The 21,298-nt window shown below is 55.6% G+C and overlaps 1 protein-coding gene across 1 annotated transcript in view; it reads right to left on the bottom strand.

The window, feature by feature from the left end:
* SHANK3 (SH3 and multiple ankyrin repeat domains 3) overlaps nucleotides 1–21,298 on the bottom strand; it is a gene marked incomplete at its 5' end in the record, with an annotated part of 288,033 nt that overhangs the window by 215,214 nt on the left and 51,521 nt on the right. Inside the window, 4 exons of the mRNA XM_084268006.1 lie at nucleotides 794–910; nucleotides 2,169–2,336; nucleotides 2,793–2,944; nucleotides 14,444–14,552. Of these exons, the coding sequence (XP_084124132.1) occupies nucleotides 794–910; nucleotides 2,169–2,336; nucleotides 2,793–2,944; nucleotides 14,444–14,552 (546 nt within the window). The remainder of the gene's footprint in view (nucleotides 1–793; nucleotides 911–2,168; nucleotides 2,337–2,792; nucleotides 2,945–14,443; nucleotides 14,553–21,298) is intronic.

Here is a 21,298-nt window from a genome sequence, read left to right as displayed (position 1 = left end):
GGTCAGCCTCAGTGTGCCACTGCCCACTGCAAAACACAATATTCCATTTCCAAAGCACAAACACCTCAGAAACTGAAAATCCCCTTTATTATCAGAACACAAAACCTACAGGACAAACCCTGGGACACTGAACCCAAACCTCAGAAAGGGAACAGTGGAGGTGCCAGATCAGAGAGGAGCCTCTCCCACCACCCCTGAGCTCTCCTGCACTGAGGCCGGTGACCACACAGACTGAAACAGAAACGCTGCCCTGTGGTGGCTGGACAGTCTTCTTCAAAATGCAGAGATTAGTAGAAGACCTCAGGGCTGTTTGGGAGGACATGGCCCAGCCCACATCACTTCCCCAGAGCGGGGTGAAGGCTGCAGGACGTGCCCAACAAGCCCAACACGGCCACCAGCCCACTTCAAACTGAATGTGAGCACCTGGGCCAGGGCAGCAGTGTCCACCAGGCAAACTGGTCCCTCCCAACCAGTAATCAGGGCTTGCTGGGAGCAGCAGGGAAATGACAGACCCTGTTAGGCAGTAAATCTGCAAAACCACCTTGGGAATGGGAACAGATTAAACCATGGACTCTTCTCTGTCCCCCTGCCTCTTGAGAGATCCAGGCTGGTGCTACAGACAGAAGCTGTCATATCCCAGGGCAGAGTGTGAATACAATTCAGAAGCGACTTTCTGGGTGTGGGAACAGTAACAGCAATGGGAAGGGGCCATGTTGGGGGTCTCTCTCTCTCTGGCAGGCTGGTGCCCCACCTCCACTTTCTGGTTCCCATGCCCCACGTCACACACATGTACCTGGTTATAGAGAGCACAGATGTGAAGGGCGGTGTTTCCTGAGGCGTTCTGTGCAGTCATATCAGCTCCGTAGAAGAGAAGATGCTCCAGGTGCTGCACGTGGCCATAGCGACACGCCTGCTCACACAGCAAGAGGGGAGGGGGAGGAGAAGATGAAGGAGCAGCAGGAGGATGACAGGTCTCATCACACCCTCCACTGGACACACCTGGGCTGGGAGAGCTGAATCGGGCCGGACCTGTAACCCCAGAGTCCCCTCGGGCTGTGCACACCCCCTGCTGCTCCTTACAGCCTTACACCTCAACACTCAACACAAATCATCCTACACCAACTGCCAGTGTGGGACCAGCACCACACCGGCACCAGGGGCTCCTCCAGCCTGGCTGCTACCTCAGAGCAATGCTCCAGTGAAAAGCAGGCAAAGAGGAGGGCAGCAGCTGAACCCTGCAGTTAACTGGTGTGGGGTTTTCCTCTATGTCTGGTCCATCCTGGGACCAGCTGTCCTCAAAGACCCACCCAGGCAAGGCAGGGTGGAGGCAGGAGGCAGAGAATCATACCCAGTAAATCCAGACCACAAACACATAGCTCCTGTCTTCTCATCCTCCCATGGTCACCCTTAGCTGTGCCAGCACCCATCTGCCGTGCAGGGGGCTGATATCTGGGTGCTTCAGGAGCCCCCTGGCCCACAGACAACCTGCCCTCATGATGGTCCAGGACAGGGGGGCTCTGGGCAGAGCAGCACATCCTCCTTTCTCCCAGGGACTCTCAGTCTTGAAGCACAAAGCCAGCTCAGATCCCAGCCTGTAGCCCATGTCCTCCCTCTGCCAAACCCCTTGTCAGTGTGTAAAACAGGGACAGACATCACTGTGATTTTACCCAGGAAGCTCCAGGCATTGGACTGAGATCCCAAAGCACCATCCTAAGAGTGAGTCTGGGGAGGGTCACACACTACTGAGGCCAGAACAGAACAGCCAGAGCACTGACCTGGGGTGGGAGCTCGAGGCAGCACACGGTGCACAAGCCCTGCAGAGAGACATCCAGACCCTGTGCTGGTCACCCCTCCGAGCAGCACCTCTGCTGCCAGCCTGGACACGGCGTCCCTGCGGCACCCGAGGGCACGGGACAAGGAAGCAGGACAGTGGTCACCGTGTCTGGGTCCTGCCCTGCTGTCTGTCCCACCTGGTGGATCCCCTGTCCTGCTGTCTGTCCCACCTGGTGGATCTCCTGCCCTGCTGTCTGTCCCACCTGGTGGATCCCCTGTCCTGCTCTCTGTCCCACCTGGTGGATCTCCTGCCCTGCTGTCTGTCCCACCTGGTGGATCCCCTGTCCTGCTCTCTGTCCCACCTGGTGGATCCCCTGTCCTGCTCTCTGTCCCACCTGGTGGATCTCCTGCCAGCCGTTCTCGTCCACGCAGCCGAGCCGGGCGTAGTCGTGCAGCAGCAGCTCGCAGCAGTAGGGATCCCCTCCCACCATGGCACTGTGGTACAGGGGCGTCAGCCCCCGGCTGTCCTTGTAGTCTGGGGAGGCACCCAGGTCCAGCAGCGTCTGCAAGAGAGGAGCCTGCCTCGCTCTGCGGCTTCGGGCAGCGGGGAAACTGCCCCACAGAGCGTCTGGAGATGCTGCAGCCAGGGCAGCAGGCAGCGCTCACCCCATCCTCCCCCCAGGGCTCACGCTCTGGTAACGGGCTGTGCTCCTCAACGGCAGCACGAGGTGCCCGGGCAGGGCAGAGCCCTGCCAGGAGCCTGGACAGGGCAGCAGGAGCAGCCAGTGATGGGGCAAGGGGGAGAGGAGAGGGGAGAGAGACGAGAAGGAGAAGAGAAGGAGAAGGAGAAGGAGACGGAAACGGAGAAGGAGAAGGAGAAGGAGAAGGAGACGGAGACGGAGACGGAGAAGGAGAAGGAGAAGGAGAAGGAGAAGGAGAAGGAGAAGGAGAAGGAGGAGGAGGAGAAGGAGGAGGAGGAGGAGGAGGAGGAGGGGAGCCCCGTGGCGGTCCCCGCTCACCAGCAGCGCGGCGTGGTTGCGGCACCGCACGGCCTTGTGCAGAGCCGTCATCCCTTCCCGCGTCCGGAAGTCCAGGTGGGCTCCCCCGTTCCTCAGGGCCTTGATCATCTCGGTGCTGAGCTCCAGCTGAGCAGCCGCCGTCAGGGGACACTCTGCAGAGCCCCGGGAGAGACGGGTGAGACCCCCGGGGTCACCCACCCACCCACACGAAGACCCACACAGCGTTCTTCTCCCCCCGCCCTCAGCGCAGCTCCGGGGACACCAGCTGGAATGAGCTGCCATCAGCTACTCAGGCAGTTGGGTATTTCCTACCTGATTTGCAAATGAATTAAAATCTCTCTATTTAGCAGAAATGACTGTTTAAATGAGAACAAAGAATGGCTGGAGATACAAATAAAAAAGCAGAGCAATACTCATTTCAGAGCACGGCTGTAACGAGACAGGTGCGGGTCAGACCAGCTGGGCTGTGCTGAAACTCCTGGGTTTCTGCTGTAAGAACAAACACAAAAAAGCTACAGAATCACAGGGTTGGAAAAGACCTTTGAAGATCATCAAGTCCAACCATTCCCATCCTGAGCTAAACCAGATCCCTGAGCACCTCATCAACCTTTTTTAAACACATCCAGGGCTGGGGACTCAACCACATCCCAGGGGACTGAAGATTACTTATGGCTGCTGTCAAGGGGATTAAGGATGGGAGCACCAGTATGAGGAATCCCCTACAAGGAAAGGCTGAGGGAGCTGGGGCTGTTCAGCCTGCAGAGAAGAGCCTGAGAGGGGATCTGATCACTGGGTGTCAAGAGCTGAAGGGTGGGACCCAGGGGCCATGGGCAGCCTCTGCTCAGTGTCTGTGGGGACAGGACAAGGGGCGATGGGCTCAAGCTGGAGCCCAGGGAGTTCCCCCCAATGTGGGGAAGAACTTCTTCCCAGTGAGGGTGAGGGAGCCCTGGGACAGGCTGCCCAGGGGGTGTGGAGTCTCCTTCTCTGCAGAGATCCCAGCCCCTGTCCTAGGGACCCTGCTTGGGCAGGGGATGGGACCCCATGAGCTCTGGGGGGGCCCTTCCCACCCCTGGGACTCTGTGAATCACCAGTGAAGGGGAATGTTTCAGCTGGGTCTCCTGAGGACCCTCCCCAACTCACCACTGCCAGTCACTGTAACCAGCACCTGGAAGAGGATGGGAAGGGATCTCTGGGGAGAGTCACACTCACTCACACCCTGTGGGTGCCTGTGGCAGAGTCCAGGTATGGTGACTAAAGGGCTTTGTGCACTCACTGCCCAGTGCTGAACCTCAGCAGAGGACAGCTCAGTGCTCTGCAACTCAGGATTTTAAGCAGAAAGGTGAAGGAACATGGTAACAACAGGGGAATCACATGGAAGGTGATGGTGTCCACACAGCCAGCATCAGGGGGGAGCAGAGGAAACAGTCCCTCAGCTCAGGCTTTTGTCAGTATCTCTGTTTAAATGAGACCAACTTCTCAAAAAGGCAAAAGACACAGACAACAGGCCTCCCTTTAGCCCTCCAGCCTGCCTTTAGCCCTCCAGCCTACCTTTAGCCCTCCAGCCTGCCTTTAGCCCTCCAGCCTGCCTTTAGCCCTCCAGCCTGCCCTTAGCCCTCCAGCCTACCTTTAGCCCTCCAGCCTGCCTTTAGCCCTCCAGCCTACCTTTAGCCCTCCAGCCTGCCTTGACTCTCAGTTATCAATGTCAGATTCATTACCTTGCATCCCTAAGACCAAGGCAGGCACAAGTGGGGTGTTTCCAGAATGAGCTGCAGCCCGTGATTTGTTTGCTAAATCTAATCCAATCGCCACCTAATCCAGGATTTTAGTGATTACACTCTGCTAATTCTTGGAAACGTGTGTATCCAAATATATGCTTAAAGTAATTAACTAGTAAGTGTACAAGGTCTGTTGCAGCGATGAGACCCAGCGAGGCCACACACGTGGCACAGCGTAAGGAACCGAGTGATGGCTGTAAGAAGGAGCTGGAGGTTGGGCTCTGCCTTTGAGGGTCTGACACACGTGCTCCCCACGATGCTCACTGAATGCTCCCTGTGATGTGCTCCCTGTGACACTCCCTGAGCTCTCCCTGCACTGCTCCCTGAGCTGCTCCACTGCTGGCACAGCTGCACCCAGCACACACCCTTTAACAAGCTCTGCCCTGGGGAGGCCCCAGCTGGAGTCCTGTGGCCAGAGCTGGGGCCCAACACAAGGAGGATGTGGGGCTGGTGGAGAGGGGTCAGAGGAGCCCCGGGGATGCTCAGGGGGCTGGAGCAGCTCCCCTACCTATGGAGAGAGGCTGAGGGAGCTGGGCTGGGTCAGCCTGGAGAAGAGAAGGCTGTGGGGGGACCTCACTGCAGCCTCCCCGTCCCTGAAGGGACCCCAGGAACAGGAGGGGAATGGGCTTGTTCAAGGGCAGAGACTGGCAGGACAAGGGGCTGGAGTGAAGCTGGAGGAGGGAAGGGGGAGAGGAGAGACTGGGGGGAAGTTCTGTGCAGAGAGAGTGGTGAGGGGCTGGAAGGGGCTGCCCAGAGAGGGGGTGGGTGCCCCGTCCCTGGGGGTGTTGAAGGCCAGGTTGGCTGGGGCCCTGGGCAACCTTGTGTAGCTCCAGGCCTGGAGGTTGGTGTCCCTGCCTGTGGCAGGGGGTTGGAGCTCTGGGACCCTTGGGGTCCCTCCCAGCCCAGCCCAGCCTGGGATTCTGGGATTCTATGATTAACCTCCAATAGCACATTTGAGTCAGAGGTGCCACCAGCTGCCTTGATAAAAAGGTCTAAAGCAGCTCAATGAGCAGGTTTTGAACAGATTTTGAACAGGGAAGGCAGGCGACTTTAGAAGCTGCTGGAGTTTCATCTGGTGTGATCCCCATCTAACCACAACGGGCTGAACCAGCACTTCCAGCTGTAACTTTCTGCTACTAAAACTGGAAGCAACAGAAAGCACCATGTGAACGTGAGTTACTTGGGTAATTAATGAAGTCACCGTGTGTGTGTACCCTGAATGCATCACACCACAGCTAGCAGCCAGCCTGAATGCAGGGCAGGAGGAGAGGAGAAGGGGAGGAGAGGAGAAGAGAAGCAGGGGAGAGGGAGAGGGAGAGGGAGAGGGAGAGGGAGAGGGAGAGGGAGAGGGAGAGGGAGAGGGAGAGGGAGAGGGGAGGGGAGCCAGCTCCCCGTGCTCAGTGCTGCCCAGCCAGGAGCAGGGCTCTGTGCAGGAAGGATCCCCTCCCCTCCCCTCTGCCGCCCCAGGTCACTCTCTGAGGATGCCTTTCTCTCCTCCACACGCTGAACCAGCGCTCGGTTTGGGTCTAATTTTAGAATAACAGTAACTTCTCAAGTGGTTTTTTTACACCCTTAAAACGTACCTATGGGAAACAACTGTGAAATTCTCCTTTTCATCTCTTTCAAAGACCATTAATCATGCCTGGAACATCTTCCCAGCCACCCTGCGGCACTGAAACGGGATGGCAGACGGGGCTGGGGTAGTTTAAGACACGGCTCTTCTCTGCCCTCTTACCCCAGCAGTCAGGGGAAAAGGAACACGTGCTGGACTCCAGCTGCCCCCACACAGCTTAGAACCCTCCCAAAAGCTGCTTAAATGAAGATACTGGGCTATGCACTGAAGAGGCTGGGCGGCTGCTGCATCTTCCTGCTGGCTCCGCTCCGAGGATGGCACCACAGAGCACAGAACACTGCACGGTGCTGCCAGCGAGACCCCAGGTCCATTAACCAGCCTGAACTCTGCAGGAGAGAATCCTCCAAGCAGGGGAGCCCAGGCAGCCCTGGGAGCTCCCCACACTGCGGGCACAGGAGAGGGGAGAGGGGACCCTCGTGTGAGGGGGCTGCGAACCCCCTGTGCCCCCAGAAAAGCCAGCACGGATGTTAGCAATACAAATGGGCTGTGTGAAGGGCAAAGGGAGACGTTTCCCTCCTCACAGGGACAACATGGATGAGGACAAGTCCCAGCACGTGGCTGCTGCGTGTCCTAGAAAGAGAAAGAGCAGCACGTGCTGGGAGGAGACACCAGGAGCGAGCAGGGTGTTTGGTGGCCCAGATGAACTGGGCAAACACACATCGACCTCCACAACACAGATACATCCCTTTCTGAACCTCCACAACACAGATACATCCCCTTCTGAACCTCCACAACACAGATACATCCCCTTCTGAATCTCCACAACACAGATACATCCCCTTCATAACCTCCACAACACAGATACATCCCCTTCTGAATCTCCACAACACAGATACATCCCCTTCATAACCTCCACAACACAGATACATCCACTTCATAACCTCCACAACACAGATCCATCCCCTTCTGAACCTCCACAACACAGATACACCCCCTTCATAACCTCCACAACACAGATCCATCCCCTTCTGAATCTCCACAACACAGATACATCCCCTTCATAACCTCCACAACACAGATACACCCCCTTCATAACCTCCACAACACAGATACATCCCCTTCTGAACCTCCACAACACAGATACATTCCCTTCTGAACCTCTACAACACAGATACGTCCCCTTCTGAACCTCTACAACACAGATCTACCCACTTCTAAGCCTCTACAACACAGATCCGTCCCCTTCCCCAGGCAGGAAGGGAGGACTCGTCTCCTTTAAAACAAACAGAGCCCGAGCAGGGGAGCCCTCTGCTTTCCAGAGAGCTTGGCAGGCTGCAGATAGGACTATTAATTTCCCTGTGTTGAACAGGATCATGGATAATGACCCACAGATAATTTCTGCAGGGATAATTTTTCCCCCAGGTCAGGAGAGGTAGAAGAAAAGGTTGTGGGATGAAGAGGAGGATGAAACATTTTTATTATGGTTCTATACTGGGAAGGCTTTGAGAGGGTGATGCCACCTCAAAACTCAGCAGAGCAGGTACATGCTGCCTTCAGACGGGGAGGCAGAAACACTTGTGTGGCACAGGAGTAGTTAAGAAGAAAGCTTCAGAGCCAAAGGCCTGGAGGGTCTGGGGTCCCCCCCTCCACTTTGGTAGGAGGCAGGAGAATAAACGGTGTGTGTAATTACCCGAGCTGCTGAAGACCTGGCCACACAGCACGGAGCATCTGGTGTCAGAGCCGATTTGCAATATCCCTGGCAGACTCATCCCTGGGGACACGGTGGATAAAGGAGCATTGCCAACCGCAGCGCTGCTCTGCCTAACCGGAGAGTGGATTTACTGCAGCGGGTCTGCAAGGGGTGCCTGAGGACTTAAGAACAGCACTGCTGCACTGCAGCTGCTTCTATCCTTGCTAAACACCAAGAGCTGAAATACCATCCTTCATTCATTCCTGGGCACCTGCCCAGGGTCCCACCAACAAACCTGGGAGTCCTGAGTGAAATATCCAGTACAGAACCATTCCTGACCAAGGAAGAGCCGAGGTTCTGGTGAAGAGTGAGAGGAGCCCCGTGTCAGAAGGATCTTGGACAAGGAAGGTCCTGGGAGGCTGAAGGTCACAGCCAAAAAGCAAAACTGGAAGATCCAGAAGATTTTGGGATGCTGGAGCTGGCTCCTGAATAGAGAACATTTATGGAAGGTTGGGGCATGGCCAGCTAGAGGGAACATGGGGTCCCAGGGGCAATTCCCAGGCACCTATAGATTGATGGATGGCTTTGGATACAATAACCAGATCGAAGGCTTCCCTGCAGCCCCCAGGCTTCAGAAGCAATGTAAGGGAAAAGGCAGCTCCTGCAGACCCAGAAACCAGTCACTGAACTAGCTGAGCCTTGGCTTAATCAAAGTCCACATCACCAAGGGTCTTGCTCATTCTGGAAGAGGATGTTAACCATTAAATTAACACTCTCCTTTCCCCGCTTCCATGGGGACTGGCAAGGAGATCATGTCCTGGAATGAGACTGCCCTGGCTTCATCCCCAGCAACTCCACCTTCCTCCTGGTCTCCTGTGTCATGCAAGTCCCAGGGCCCGTCCCAGTCTGGGCAAGCCAGGGGCCTCCTCCTCTGATTAACCCTGGGCCCTGCCCACGCTCCTTGCTGGCTGAGACGTGGCCAAGCCCCTTGACTACAAAACCACAAGAGAAAAGGTCCTTCCACCCATCGCCCTGGGGTAGCCAACACACAGTCAGAGCAGGCAGGAGGCAGAACCAGGATGATTTTACTGCCCCATTCCCCACAAGAAACCGCTCTCCTGCATCTCTGTGTTTTTATTTTCTCCCAGGATCCCCACCGACACGTGTCAATCACACTGCTTAGCAGTGAAGGGCAGTGTGGGAGCTTGTACCAGAAAACAAATGATCTCAGAGAAATAACTCTCCCTCTCTCTGCCCCGAACCCTGAAGTTCAGATGAAAACACATTGATTGGGCTGTTACCAACAGCCCAGAGGCCTTGACAGGAGGGGGGAACGCGTCTCGCTGGCGGGTGGGACACCACAGAGACACAGTGCCTGTACTGCTGCTGGGTCTTCAACGCCAAGCTGACTTCTTGTACCCATCATCACCACAAAACAGGCACCACTGATGATACCCAGACCTTCACCAGGAGGCAGAGCCAATTGTTCCTTCTAATCTTGCTGCTCCTGGTGGGTTTGCACACAGAGCCCTGACCCGAGGCGCCGCTCCTCCGCGCTGCCATCGCACAGATGTTCACTTTACAAGGAGAAAACTGAAGGAAAATGGCCCAAAGATCTTTCCTGTTATAAAAGAGATGTCTGTTAAGCCTCTTCCAAACCACCTTTAAGGTTTCTGTGTTAAAATGTGTCTCTGCTGCTCCCTGAAGCCTCCAGTGTTCGTGCCACAACGGGAACCAGCGCAGTGTTCCAGGGGCACCTCTGGAGGCTCCTCACAACACCCCCTCCCACCCGTGCTGGTGCAGGAGGCTGCCTCCCCCAGCCCCGCTCCCCTGCGCGCCCACCGCCCTGCACATGGAAGCTCCAGCCCCACACGCTGGCTCAGCTCTTCACAGGACTCTCCCCTACCATTTCTCCATAAAAAAGAGGCTCTTGCTTCTCCCCACAACTTGGGTTAATCGATTGATTGGGTCCTGGAGGTAACTAATTTTTCTTCCTGCAGAGGAACAGGAGGGAGACGAGCTGGAAGCAGGACTCCAGGACAAATCCCAGAAACTCCTCCTTGATGGGAACTGCTCTGTGTCTCCTGTTTGCTCACAGCACAATGCCAGGAGGCTGGATAACAAGACGGGGATGTGGACTGCTTTCACTGCTCCTAAGAGCTGTGGTCTGACTCTCAGTGCTGAGACCTGCAGACAGTGGCACTGAGGATGCTCCTGCTTGCTACGGGAATGAGAAAGTGCTGAGCTGGCAAGGAGGACCAGAGGAGACATTAACATGCAAATCCCATCATGTGTGATGTGGCCAGTGACCATTCAGGACAGGACTTGGAGTGCCTGTGGATTAGAGACTGAAGTCAAAAGGTCCTTCCTAAGACTGTGCTGCAGGCTGGTAACTGGAAACCCCAAAGCTCAAGTCCTACGTGTCCATCCCCAGCTGTACAGATTAACACTCACACCACCAGCGGGGCGGCTTCAGCCTGAAGGAGAGTGCTGACCCCAAATAGAATCTTCATTTTCTAACAGGAGACAACCCATCACTTTTCTATAGGTCCTGTTTCACTCTAGTGTAAGGGGATGCTCCTTTGGGTCTCAGGATGACCAATAAAACCTGCTAAATACTTGAGTCCATCTAGTCAACTAGGGATGACATGGGAAGAAGGCAGTTCCAGCTAACCAGGTGATGCTTCCCAAGGGAAGGGAAGTTAGATTAGGAGATGGATCATAGGAATCATGGGAGGTTTAAAATTAGAAAGCAAAAGGTGAATAGGAAGTCTTGAAGACCAATTTCTGTGTGGCCTAGAGCTCTGAGTCCATGAATCAGAGGGGAACCCAGACATCCCTCCTGCTCAGTGCCAAAGTGATGGCAGCACTTACAGACACATCTCCAACAGACATCTCTCTACAGACACATCTACACCTCTCTACAGACACATCTCTGGCAGGAGGTGCTGACAAACAGCCCTCAGCATGAACTGAAAATCAGAAGATGAAGAATACCAAGAACAAATGGCAGAGGAGTACAGAAATCCCCACTTGCCCAGGCCAAGGATGATCAGAGAGGGGTCTGGCTGGTGGTGTTTAATGTGATAACACCACAGTGACTTCCCAGTCCCTGTGCAGCCAGTCAGTCCCTGGGCAGACAGGGTATGAAGTGTATAAAGACAGCAAAGCCTTTTATGTTTCACCTTGCTGCTGTGGAAACACGTTATTTCCCTCCCCATTACCAAGTGAGGGGTTTTGGCACGAGCTACCCAAGGCTGAACAAATGGTTTAACATCCTGTGAAGGTTGTAGATCACCCTCCTTCTCCACCCTAAAGATCTCCCCAGTCCAAATTCCTCCCTAAAGATCTTCCCAGTCCAGAAGAAGTTAATATGTTTGGAAATACTGGGACATACAAAAAGACCAGAAGAAAAACAGTGTCCAGTGTTCAAAAAGGGGCAAATGAAACACTTAATGAAACTACCAGTGAGGAAAATAACCCTGATGCTGGGGAAAAGGGTGTGGAATGTAGCTGAGGGAAGATTAAAGAATACTTGTTATTAATGAGGCCCAAAGAATCACAGAATCCCCAGGTTGGAAAAGACCTTTGAGATCATCGAGTGCAACCGTCCCTGTGCTGTGCTGCCCCAGCTCCCTGAGCACCTCATCTCCCCTCTGCTCAACACCCCCAGGGCTGGGGACTCAGCCCCCTCCCTGGGCAGCCTGTGCCACAGCCCCACAACTCTGCCAGGGAAGAACTTTGCCCTCCCAGCTGAGCTGACCCTGCCCTGGGGCAGCTTGAGCCCATTGCCCCTCGGCCCAGCTCCTGGCCCCTGGCTGCAGAGACCATCGCCCACCTCTCTGCACCCTCCTGCCAGGGCAGGGCAGGGCAGGGCAGGGTAGGGGGGAGAAGGGCTCCCCTCAGCCTCCTCTTGCCCAGGCTCAGCACCCCCAGCTCCCTCAGCCGCTCCTGGGAAGCTTTGCTGCTCTCCAGCCCCTTCCCCAGCCTGGTTGCCCTTCTCTGCACTCGCTCCAGGACCCCCATGTCCTTCTGGTGCTGAGGAGCCCAGAACTGGACCCAGCACTCCAGCTGCAGCCTCCCCAGTGCCCAGCCCAGGGGCACAAGCCCCTCCCCAGCCCTCCTGGCCACGCTGGCTCTGACACAAGCCAGGCTGCCCTTGGCCTTCCTGGCCAGAAGTTTTACAGTAAATAGGTTTTTCCTACTCAAACTCAGCTCCTTCCTGTGGCAAATTACAAGTCTGATAATGCAGATCACTGCCTGATGTGAGCCCCAGCTGAGTCCTACATGGCATTAAAAGTGATGGGGGAAGGGAAGGGAAGGGAAGGGAAGGGAAGGGAAGGGAAGGGAAGGGAAGGGAAGGGAAGGGAAGGGAAGGGAAGGGAAGGGAAGGGAAGGGAAGGGAAGGGAAGGGAAGGGAAGGGAAGGGAAGGGAAGGGAAGGGAAGGGAAGGGAAGGGAAGGGAAGGGAAGGGAAGGGAAGGGAAGGGAAACCCTCCCAGCCCCTCCACCTAGCAGAACTTATCCCAGAGATGTGGGATCATCCCCATCTTCCCAAACGTGGCCCCTGCTCTGCCAGGCTGTCTGCCACCCACGTCCTTAAACATCCCTTAAAATGGAGTCGTGACACAGGAGCCACAAAAACGACAGGGAAAATGTTGAAAATACCTTCATCTGAGAGACTGGAGGAGTTTGGCCTCTCCTTAATTAAGGGAAGGAAGATTGAATGTTGACTTGATTACCGTGTATAAATACCTGCGTGTGAGGGCAGAGCAGGCACTAAAGCACTCTTAATCTGGAAGATAAAGTATAACGACAGCTGGAAGCTGAAGCTGCAAATCTAAATGAGAGATGAATTTTAAGCAGTGAAGGTGATTAACCAAATAACGAAGGAGAGGCACGGCTCTTCTGTTCCCTGAATCAAGATTGATGACTTTCTGGAAAACATGTTTGAGCTTTCCTCAGTGAACACACACACACAGAGGGTGAAGAGCAGCCTGTGAGATGCAGGAGGTCAGGGTGGATGGTGCAAGAGCTCCATCTGGTCCTAAATTCCAGGAGCCCAGGGACAGCGAACGGCAGGTTTATGTCCTTCTTTCCTGCAGCAGACTGTAAAGAAGCAGTGCCCAAGTGCTTCTGCAGACGAATCAGGACTCAAAAAGTGAGGTGCCCAAGGCTGCCTCTGCCCAACAGTCTGGTTTCACATCTCACAGAATCCCCAGGTTGGAAAAGACCTTTAAGATCATCAAGTCCAGCCATTCCTGTCTAACCAAACCATATCCCTGAGCACCTCATCCATCCCTCAGTATCTCATAGCATCCGCTCCAGGTTTGCCCTCAGCTCTAAACCAGATCCAAAGGATGATTTGTGTCAGGTGTTTTCCCTTCCTCCCCCTCCAAACAACTTTCCAGGTGCTCCTGTGAGCTCTTTGTGAAACATCCAGGCTCAAACCGTATCGGATCCAAAGATCTCACAGCACCCCTGCCAGCAGCACACTGCACCCAGCAGTATCACACACTCTGGAATGCTGAATCCCCTCTGAAAGGCAGAGGACTTTGTAAGGGAAGATGCCCCTAAACGCCTGTAAGGTCTTGGGCAGCCACAGAACCCACGCTGCGTGGAGCTGTTCGGGCAGCGCCGGTGCTGCCGGGCTGTCAGCCGCGGTTCAGCAGCAGCAGTTGTTCCTCAGGATGTTCAGGCAGGTTCAGAGCGGCACAAACATTCCTGGCACAGCCCAGAAGGGTCTTGCCAGACTGTGGCTGCACCAGCTTCCAGCTCCCCAGGTGAGGAGCTGGCAGAGGGCAGTGCGGGTGCAGCCGTGTCACGGAGAGGGCAGGGCAGGGGGTGACCCCTCTGCTACCTGATCCCTGTGATGAAAACTGGTCTGGGCACACGAGATCTCTGAGGACAGAGGTGCCCAGTGCTCCAGAAACAACCTGAAACCCCTCCAACTGAACCACAAACACAGAACATTAATCACCAGGCTGGAGGCTGCTCATGGGTTGGAGATATGCCCACGACTCACACAGAGAAAAGCCCAAATCTGCAATAAATGCCAGTGCTGGTACTACAGGACTTCAGATTTGCACTGTCAGCAACAGTGTGCTGGAGCCCCACTCTCCCTTCACACAGCCAGGAGCCTGCAGACAGCCCAAGAGCTGCTCCAGTGACAGGACAGGGGTGAAGTCCTGCTCACACAGAGAGGAAAAGTAAGAGTCGTGACGGCCTCAGGAATTGATCCCCAGGCAGCAGCCAGCATCTGGCCAACGTGCAGGTCCCAGAGACAGCCTCATCCTCCCCAGAGTCCCACTGAAAGGTGCACAGCCCCACAGCTCTCCAGTTCTGTGCTGTGTTCTCAGACTCCACATCTTTCCCCCACACACAGACCACCTTCTCCCAAAAGCCTTGTGGAACTTCATGCTACCAGACCCAAGAGCTATCAGAAGACACACTGCTGAGAAGTTAATCTCACATCCCTCTGTTCCAAATCCTGCATTTCAGACATTTTCTACCCCCTCCCTTGAAAACAACCACTCCCCAAAGTCCCACTGTGTCCCCCCAACACTTTCTCCCCCAACCTGCCAATCTCCCCTCTCTGGAGAAGCCATCCTCACCTCCAGTATCCGGATCATGAAAGTTGGGGTCCAGTCCCTTCTCCAGCAGTCTGCAGACCTTCTCTGCGTTCAGCATCTGTACGTACTCCATGAACTTCTTCAGGTTCGCCTGCAGCCGTGACACCCCAGGAAAACACAACACACACTGTCAGCACCCAGATGTGAGGAAAGAAGCCACCAGAGAAATAAAATACCCCCGCTCAGGAGACTCAAATCAACCATCCAGAGTAATGGGGTAGCACCCACCAAAAGCCAGGACACACGGGGATATGCCACAAACCTCCAGGGCCCTTGCGCCCCTCTGCCAAGACTGGGATTGCTGGGTCACCCCACAGAAGCTGTCTGGGGCTGCCCACCACCCCCTGCCCCCACCACAAGGTCCCCGCTGCCGGTACACCCCCCCCGCACACAGGATGCACACGCTTGTGACACGGGCACATCAACGTGCCAGCTGAGCAGCGTCCCAGTGCGCGTGAGACGTGCTGCCGGGGTCCCACCCACCTCCCACCGCAGCATCGCGTGTCGCAAACTCCTTTTAGGGGTGGTATGAACTTAGAACCCTCTGGGGGAGCTGCAAAGCTGCTCAAACATGGCACTTGCTGTGTGGCACCATGGGCAGGGCTGCCACAGCGCTGTGACACCGCGCGCTGCTCTCAGTGACAGGCTCTGTCTCTGGCCACACACTAATCCTGTCCTCTGAGGAGACCCAGTGCCCTGAAGACGATCCTTTAAGTCTGCCTGGTTGGCTGTGGGCTGTTGGTTTTCCTCCCTCTTTTGGACAGCTGCACTGGATGAACACATTACTCTATAAAATTCCTGGACCTGTGGAGATGCTGCTCTGCCAGGGAAGGCAGCGCTCGGGCAGCCCACGGTGTGCAAACACCCATCTCATCTCTCAGTCTCCAGGCCGGATCTCCAGACCTCGGACTGCAGGTTGGCTGGGTTTTGAGTGTGTCTTAACCAAACGTGACAGCGTTAGGAAAGGCATTCCAGAGAGCGTCTGACGCAGCAGAAATACCAAGCACTCAGCTGAGGGAATTCTTTGGGAAGAGCTCTGACCAACCGCCCGAGCTGCGGCCTGCGGTCAGGGACTGGCTCTGGCTCCTGCGACCCTCTGCGCAGCTGCCTGAGCATCTCTCAGCAAAGCAGGTTCCTCACCCAGTGAAAAAACTCGAGTTTCACGACTTTCTCTTAATTTGATATACACAAAATGTAACCTTTATGAAGCAAAACGCATTCCAAAGCGCTTTGCTTCAGATTTCATTCTGCCAATTTCCAGCACGAAACAGGAGCAGAAACAGGTCTGGCTCCATTCAGAGGCTTCCTGAACAAAATTTCACTGCATGTTATTTTGCATAATATTTAGATTTGGCCAAAATTTAAGGGGAAAATGTAATGCTTTTAGAACCAGTTCTAGAGAGAACCCTTCAAATCCCAAACGGTGGGACCCACAGGCTCATCTGTGTGGCTCCTCTGACGTGCCAGGAGGCTGCGGTAAGAGGCCAGACAGAAAATCACACCAAGATGAACCCTTCAAAGGATGAGATGAATTTAAACCAGGCTGTGAACCTGGTTTAAACCACACTCAGTCTCTGTGCAGTTAGTCTGCAGAACCAAGCCCGGAACGCAGTACATTCCTTTCTGAAACCAGCCTGTGGAGCCAGGCCATGAGGAGCCAGGCCATGAGGAGCCAGGCCATGAGGAGCCAGGCCATGAGGAGCCAGGCCATGGAGGAGCCAGGCCATGAAGGAGCCAGGCCATGAGGAGCCAGGCCATGAAGGAGCCAGGCCATGAAGGAGCCAGGCCATGAAGGAGCCAGGCCATGAGGAGCCAGGCCATGAAGGAGCCAGGCAATGAGAAGCCAGGCCGTGAAGGAGCCAGGCCATGAAGGAGCCAGGCAATGAGGAGCCAGGCCGTGAAGGAGCCAGGCCGTGAGTTAGTCACACAGCCACTTCAGGGCATTACCCTGCAATGCGAGTCCATCTCAGCAGAGCTCATTAGCGAAACCCTACGGTAATCCAGCTCCGCTGCCCGCACCGGGGCCTGCCCTGCCCGCTCCGGCTGTCTGCAGGCACGTGTGGGGATGCCAACACTGCAGGAATGCACATGGCAACACACAGCGAGGCAAACACACAATCCAGCTACAAGGTTCACTCCCCACAGTGACCCAGGGACAGCAGCACAGTGAGGCTAGAGCCAGGAGGAGCAGGAATTCACCGGGATGGCGGGTCCACAGCAGATCCCTGGGTGCAGAGCACAGCCCCGCTCCCCATCCTGCCCATCCCCAGGTGCTCCCCCGCACCCCTCAATACAGCCCAAGCCCAGGCAGGGCTGCCAGGACAGACCCAAGGCAACTGCAGGACAGTGTGCATGAGCAAGGAGAAACCCCTCGGAGGGTAGAAAGGGGCTGGCAGACCTGCACCAGGAGGCGCTGGGGATGGCTCCATGCAGCATACACAATTCCCACAGCACCAGCAGCCTTATCATGAGCATGGAGAGAGGGAACTGGCATCAACCACAGCAGGGCACAAGCACTGCCTCTTCGGGTGGCGAGCCGCTCCCTCGGCCCTCGCTCTTCGGCGTTCCTTCTCCCCCAGATCCCCTCTCGCCCCACAAGTAACCGAAATCCATCCACCTCCTGCTCCACCTCCTGCTCCGTATCCCTTCAGCTACCGCACAGCACAGAGACACTGAAGGAAATCACAGCTGCCTGCCAGCAATAGCAGACGGGACTTGACAACTCCAGCAACCGCCTCCAGGATGCCATCCCAAAATGCCTCTTCCCAACCATCACCCGATAGCGCAGATTTAACCCTGTTCCTTCCGCTCCCACCCGTCCATACGCCTCTCCTTCTCCCAGCAGACGAGACACTAACCTAACCCAAGAGGTGAAGCTCCTCCACGTGTGGCCCCACTAAGCCCACAGCCAAGAACGGCACTGCCAGACCCACCGAGAACCATGCCGGTGGTCACGGGACACTGGGAGGCACGAGCCAAGAAAGGGACCCCCCACCAGGCAGCCCACCCCCTGGACGCTGGCAGGCTCTGTCCAGGCCAGGCCCTGCCCCAGCAGCCTTCCTGGGACGTCCCAGGACAGAGGCACTGACTTCTGTGCACTCCCTGCAAAGGCCAAGGCTGTAGCTCTGTGCATGTGACAGGAGCTCATGGCAGCTTCGCTTCTGTGCTGCTTCCAGGTACATCCCCAGCATCCACCTGAGTTCTGCTCCCCAGGCTCTGCCAGCGACTCCCATCTGCAGCCCCAGCACTGAGTCCTGCCCAGGCCATCGGTGCCCAGCAGGATGCTCGTTTGTGTCTCTGGTTTTCAGGGTGCTCAGGCACTGGAAACAACTGTTGACAGTAAGAAGTCGATGCACTAAGTCAACTTTGGATGGTACTTTTACATTTAGAAAGGTAACTGAAGAGACAGTGCATCACAGAATCACAGAAGTGTCGAGGTTGGAAGGGACCCCCAGAGATCGAGTCCAACCCCCCTGCCAACACAGGTTCCTTTGCATGGGCAAAAGGAGGATGCAGAGAAGGCACCCTCCATTCTGGGATACACATTCTCCTGCTGTAGATGTTTGATCATCATCATGGACCTGTGCACCACACAGGCATGAAGGGGTCCACACATGGAGTTTCCCCTTGGGGGGAAGTCAACTGCTGAATTCCCAGATGAGGAACAAACAAGGTTCATCTTTCCAAGCTCTCAGACCAAATCCACAGCAAAGCCTCAATTATAAAGTCCAGAGCCATAACCAGTTAATTTTTACATTAAAAATAAATCCCTTCCCATCAGTTTGCAGCTGCCTACCTGCTCTGCACCACACACCAGGCGTGCAGCTCAGGGGCTGCTGCCAGTCACAGGCTCAGTGCCACAGGGAGAGGGCAGGACAGCAGCACAGGGATTTCTGACCCTCCCAGCCCAGATCCCTCCTCCGGTTCGGTCCTACTCCCTTGGGAACAATGAAAGTGCCTAAGAAAACTGGGAACTTGGATAACAAACCTCACCCGAGGCCCAAGACTTGTGTGACCACCTTGCTCCACGGACAAACCAACTGGAATTAAGGTGAAACAAGGAGGGAGACCTAAAAAAGGGAACAATGAGAAGATCCCAGCCTCAATGGCCTCGCTGGTCAGGGCTGCACCCAGCCTCACCAGGAGCTGCAGCCCAGCCTCACCAGGAGCTGAGCTTGCACCGTGGAGGCCGTGAGCTGCAGCGGGAGACGCGGCTGAGCCGGGAGCAGCGTCACCAGACACATTTCACTGCCCACAGTGTGGATCCACGCTGGGGTAACAGCAGCAACTGGAGCCACCACAGCAACCAGGAGCAGCAGCGAGCGTGGCAGAGCAGCCCAACACCTCCTGTTACCAGGGGTTTCTGTTTCTTATCCTTCACAGGCAGAGGAGGATATAATTAGCTCAATTAAGCTGTTTTCCAGAATGAAGTTAGAAAAAGTATTCTTTAGTTCCAGTTTGGTATTTCTATGGCCACAGAGCACCCACCACTTCCACATGCAGGCTCTGGGGGAGCCCAGGCAGCTCTGCAGCACCACGTCCACAGCCACATTTGGGAACCAGACCTGATAAAAGAACAGGAACCAGCCAGCTCAGGCGTCCTGGTCATGCTTGAGACCACCACATTAAGACCCATGGACTCCCTTCCTTGGAGGCCTCAGACACATCCACCTTTGCAGCCCAACGACCAGACCCCAACAAGCTCCCTGCTGCCCCCCAGCACCTCCCCAGCATCCTTCAGGCTCCTTGGGAAGAAGCTGTGTCAGCTCTGAGGACCCTCCACAGAAGAACCCCAGCTCTGCCAAGGCATCTGCTGATGGGGGGGTTTGTGATGGCCCCTGCACAGCCCGTGGACAAGTGCCCCCAGCCCCCCGGTGCCACAGCAGCTGGTACCCAGCGAGCCAGTGCCCCCAGAGCCGAGGCACCCAACACATGAAGAGGAACCAAAGCAGGCACAGGCCTGACCCAAGCGCTTAACCAGAACCAGACCAGTGCTGCACCCATGGTGTGTCCATCTCCACCAGCCCCTCCCTGGCAGCGGGGACAGGGGGACCCTCGGGGAGCCGCCCCCTACCCAGGCAGGACCGTGGGCACCGCAGCAGCCCCGGAGCTGCGGCACGCAGAGCGGCACCACGCCAACCACAACACGGTCCTGGCTTTAATGTTCCCACTTGCTTAAGATTTCAGGTGCACCAAAGGTCTGTCCCACCCCCAAAGGCACCCCCCCACCTGCACCCGCCCACTTCCAAAGCCACCCCCCACCTCCAAAGGCACCCCCCCGCTTCCAAAGGCATCCCCCACCTCCAAAAGCATCCCCCACCTCCAAAGGTGCCCGTGTGACCCCAGTTTGGGGCATGACAGCTGCTGGGGGGCTCTGCATTCATAGGCACCTACACAACTGCCCCGGTGTCGCAGCCCTTCTGCCAACAGCCATGGTCCAAGCGTGGGTTTTCCACCCAGATCCGCAGCACAACATCCTCAGCCACCGAAATGGACTCAAACACCACAAATACACCACAGCCTCATCCCTTGCTGGGCACATCATCCCCACTGTTCCCAGCACAGCAAAGCCTGGGATTTACACCCTCCCCTGCCCCTGTTTCAGCTGATGCTGCACAGAGCAGCTTTCCCATCCGATTGTTTTCCATTTCAATTTAGCCAGAAACACAGAATATTCCCCTTATTATTTGGACTGATTCACTCAAGGCTGAAAGGAGATTTGAGAGCTGAGAAAGTGAGGAAGCCTGTTTTCCTCCCCCAGCCTACGAATGAAGCCCCGGTGGGAACAGAGTGAGATCTCATTATTCAATGAACTTGAGGGATCGGGGGCTGCGTTTTCACATGTATTAAGGTGCCCAGACATGAAGAGAGAGAGCAAATGTCAGGCACCCTCTGAAATCAGGGGGGGCTCAGCAGATGCCTGAACTGCTTAGGCAGTTCTGAGATCTCACTAGATACTCACTGATTTCCTGGCACTTAAATACCTTTGAGAATCTGTAATGACAACCCCTGGTAGGAACCAAACCTTCCCTTGTTTAAAAGATCAGTCAGCTTTAAATACAAGAGATACACACTGATAAATTTACCCTTCTGTGTCCAGTGCATTCACAGAATCATAGAATCCCAGCCTGGTCTGGGTTGGAAGGGACCCCAAGGGTCCCAGAGCTCCAGCCCCCTGCCACAGGCAGGGACACCAACCTCCAGGCCTGGAGCTACACAAGGTTGCCCAGGGCCCCAGCCAGCCTGGCCTTGGACACCCCCAGGGACGGGGCACCCACCCCCTCTCTGGGCAGCCCCTTCCAGCCCCTCACCACTCTCTCTGTGAAAAACTTCCTCCTAATATCTCATCTAAACCTTCCTTCCTTTAGCTTTAATCCATTCCCCTTGTCCTGCCATTCTCTACCCTTTTAACAAGCTGATTCCCCGAGCGAGCGAGCCGGAGGCACTGTGGTTTGGTCACAGGGGTGAGCAGGAGGTTCGGGTCTGGGGAGGGGGTGCAGCTCCAGCCACCCAGCTGGCACCCCCGTGCCACAGTCCATTATCCCCCGCCAGCACCCAACCACAAGAAGAATCAACACCCTCCAGGAAAGAAAAGCTCATTGAGAGCAGGCTGGTGCAAGGGAACAAGCTTCCCTCTCCTGCCTCGGAATGAAAGGAAATAAATGAGATATTCTTCTCACAGAGGAATTGCTCTGCCACTTGCTGTTCACTGCGGGCTGGGTGCTGGGGAGCCAACCGCAGGCACCCGGCTCGGGGGCTCAGCAAGAGCAGAGAGACAACACAACCCTTCACGTCGAGCACACGCTGATGTTCCCAGCAGTTTCAGCCTCAAGGAAA

The sequence above is a fragment of the Gallinula chloropus genome, assembly GCF_964237585.1.
Source record: "Gallinula chloropus genome assembly, chromosome: 1".
NCBI classification, from domain to species: Eukaryota; Metazoa; Chordata; class Aves; order Gruiformes; family Rallidae; genus Gallinula; species Gallinula chloropus.
The sequence above is the reverse complement of the archived record's forward strand: the minus strand, read 5'-3'. Positions and strand labels throughout refer to the sequence as shown.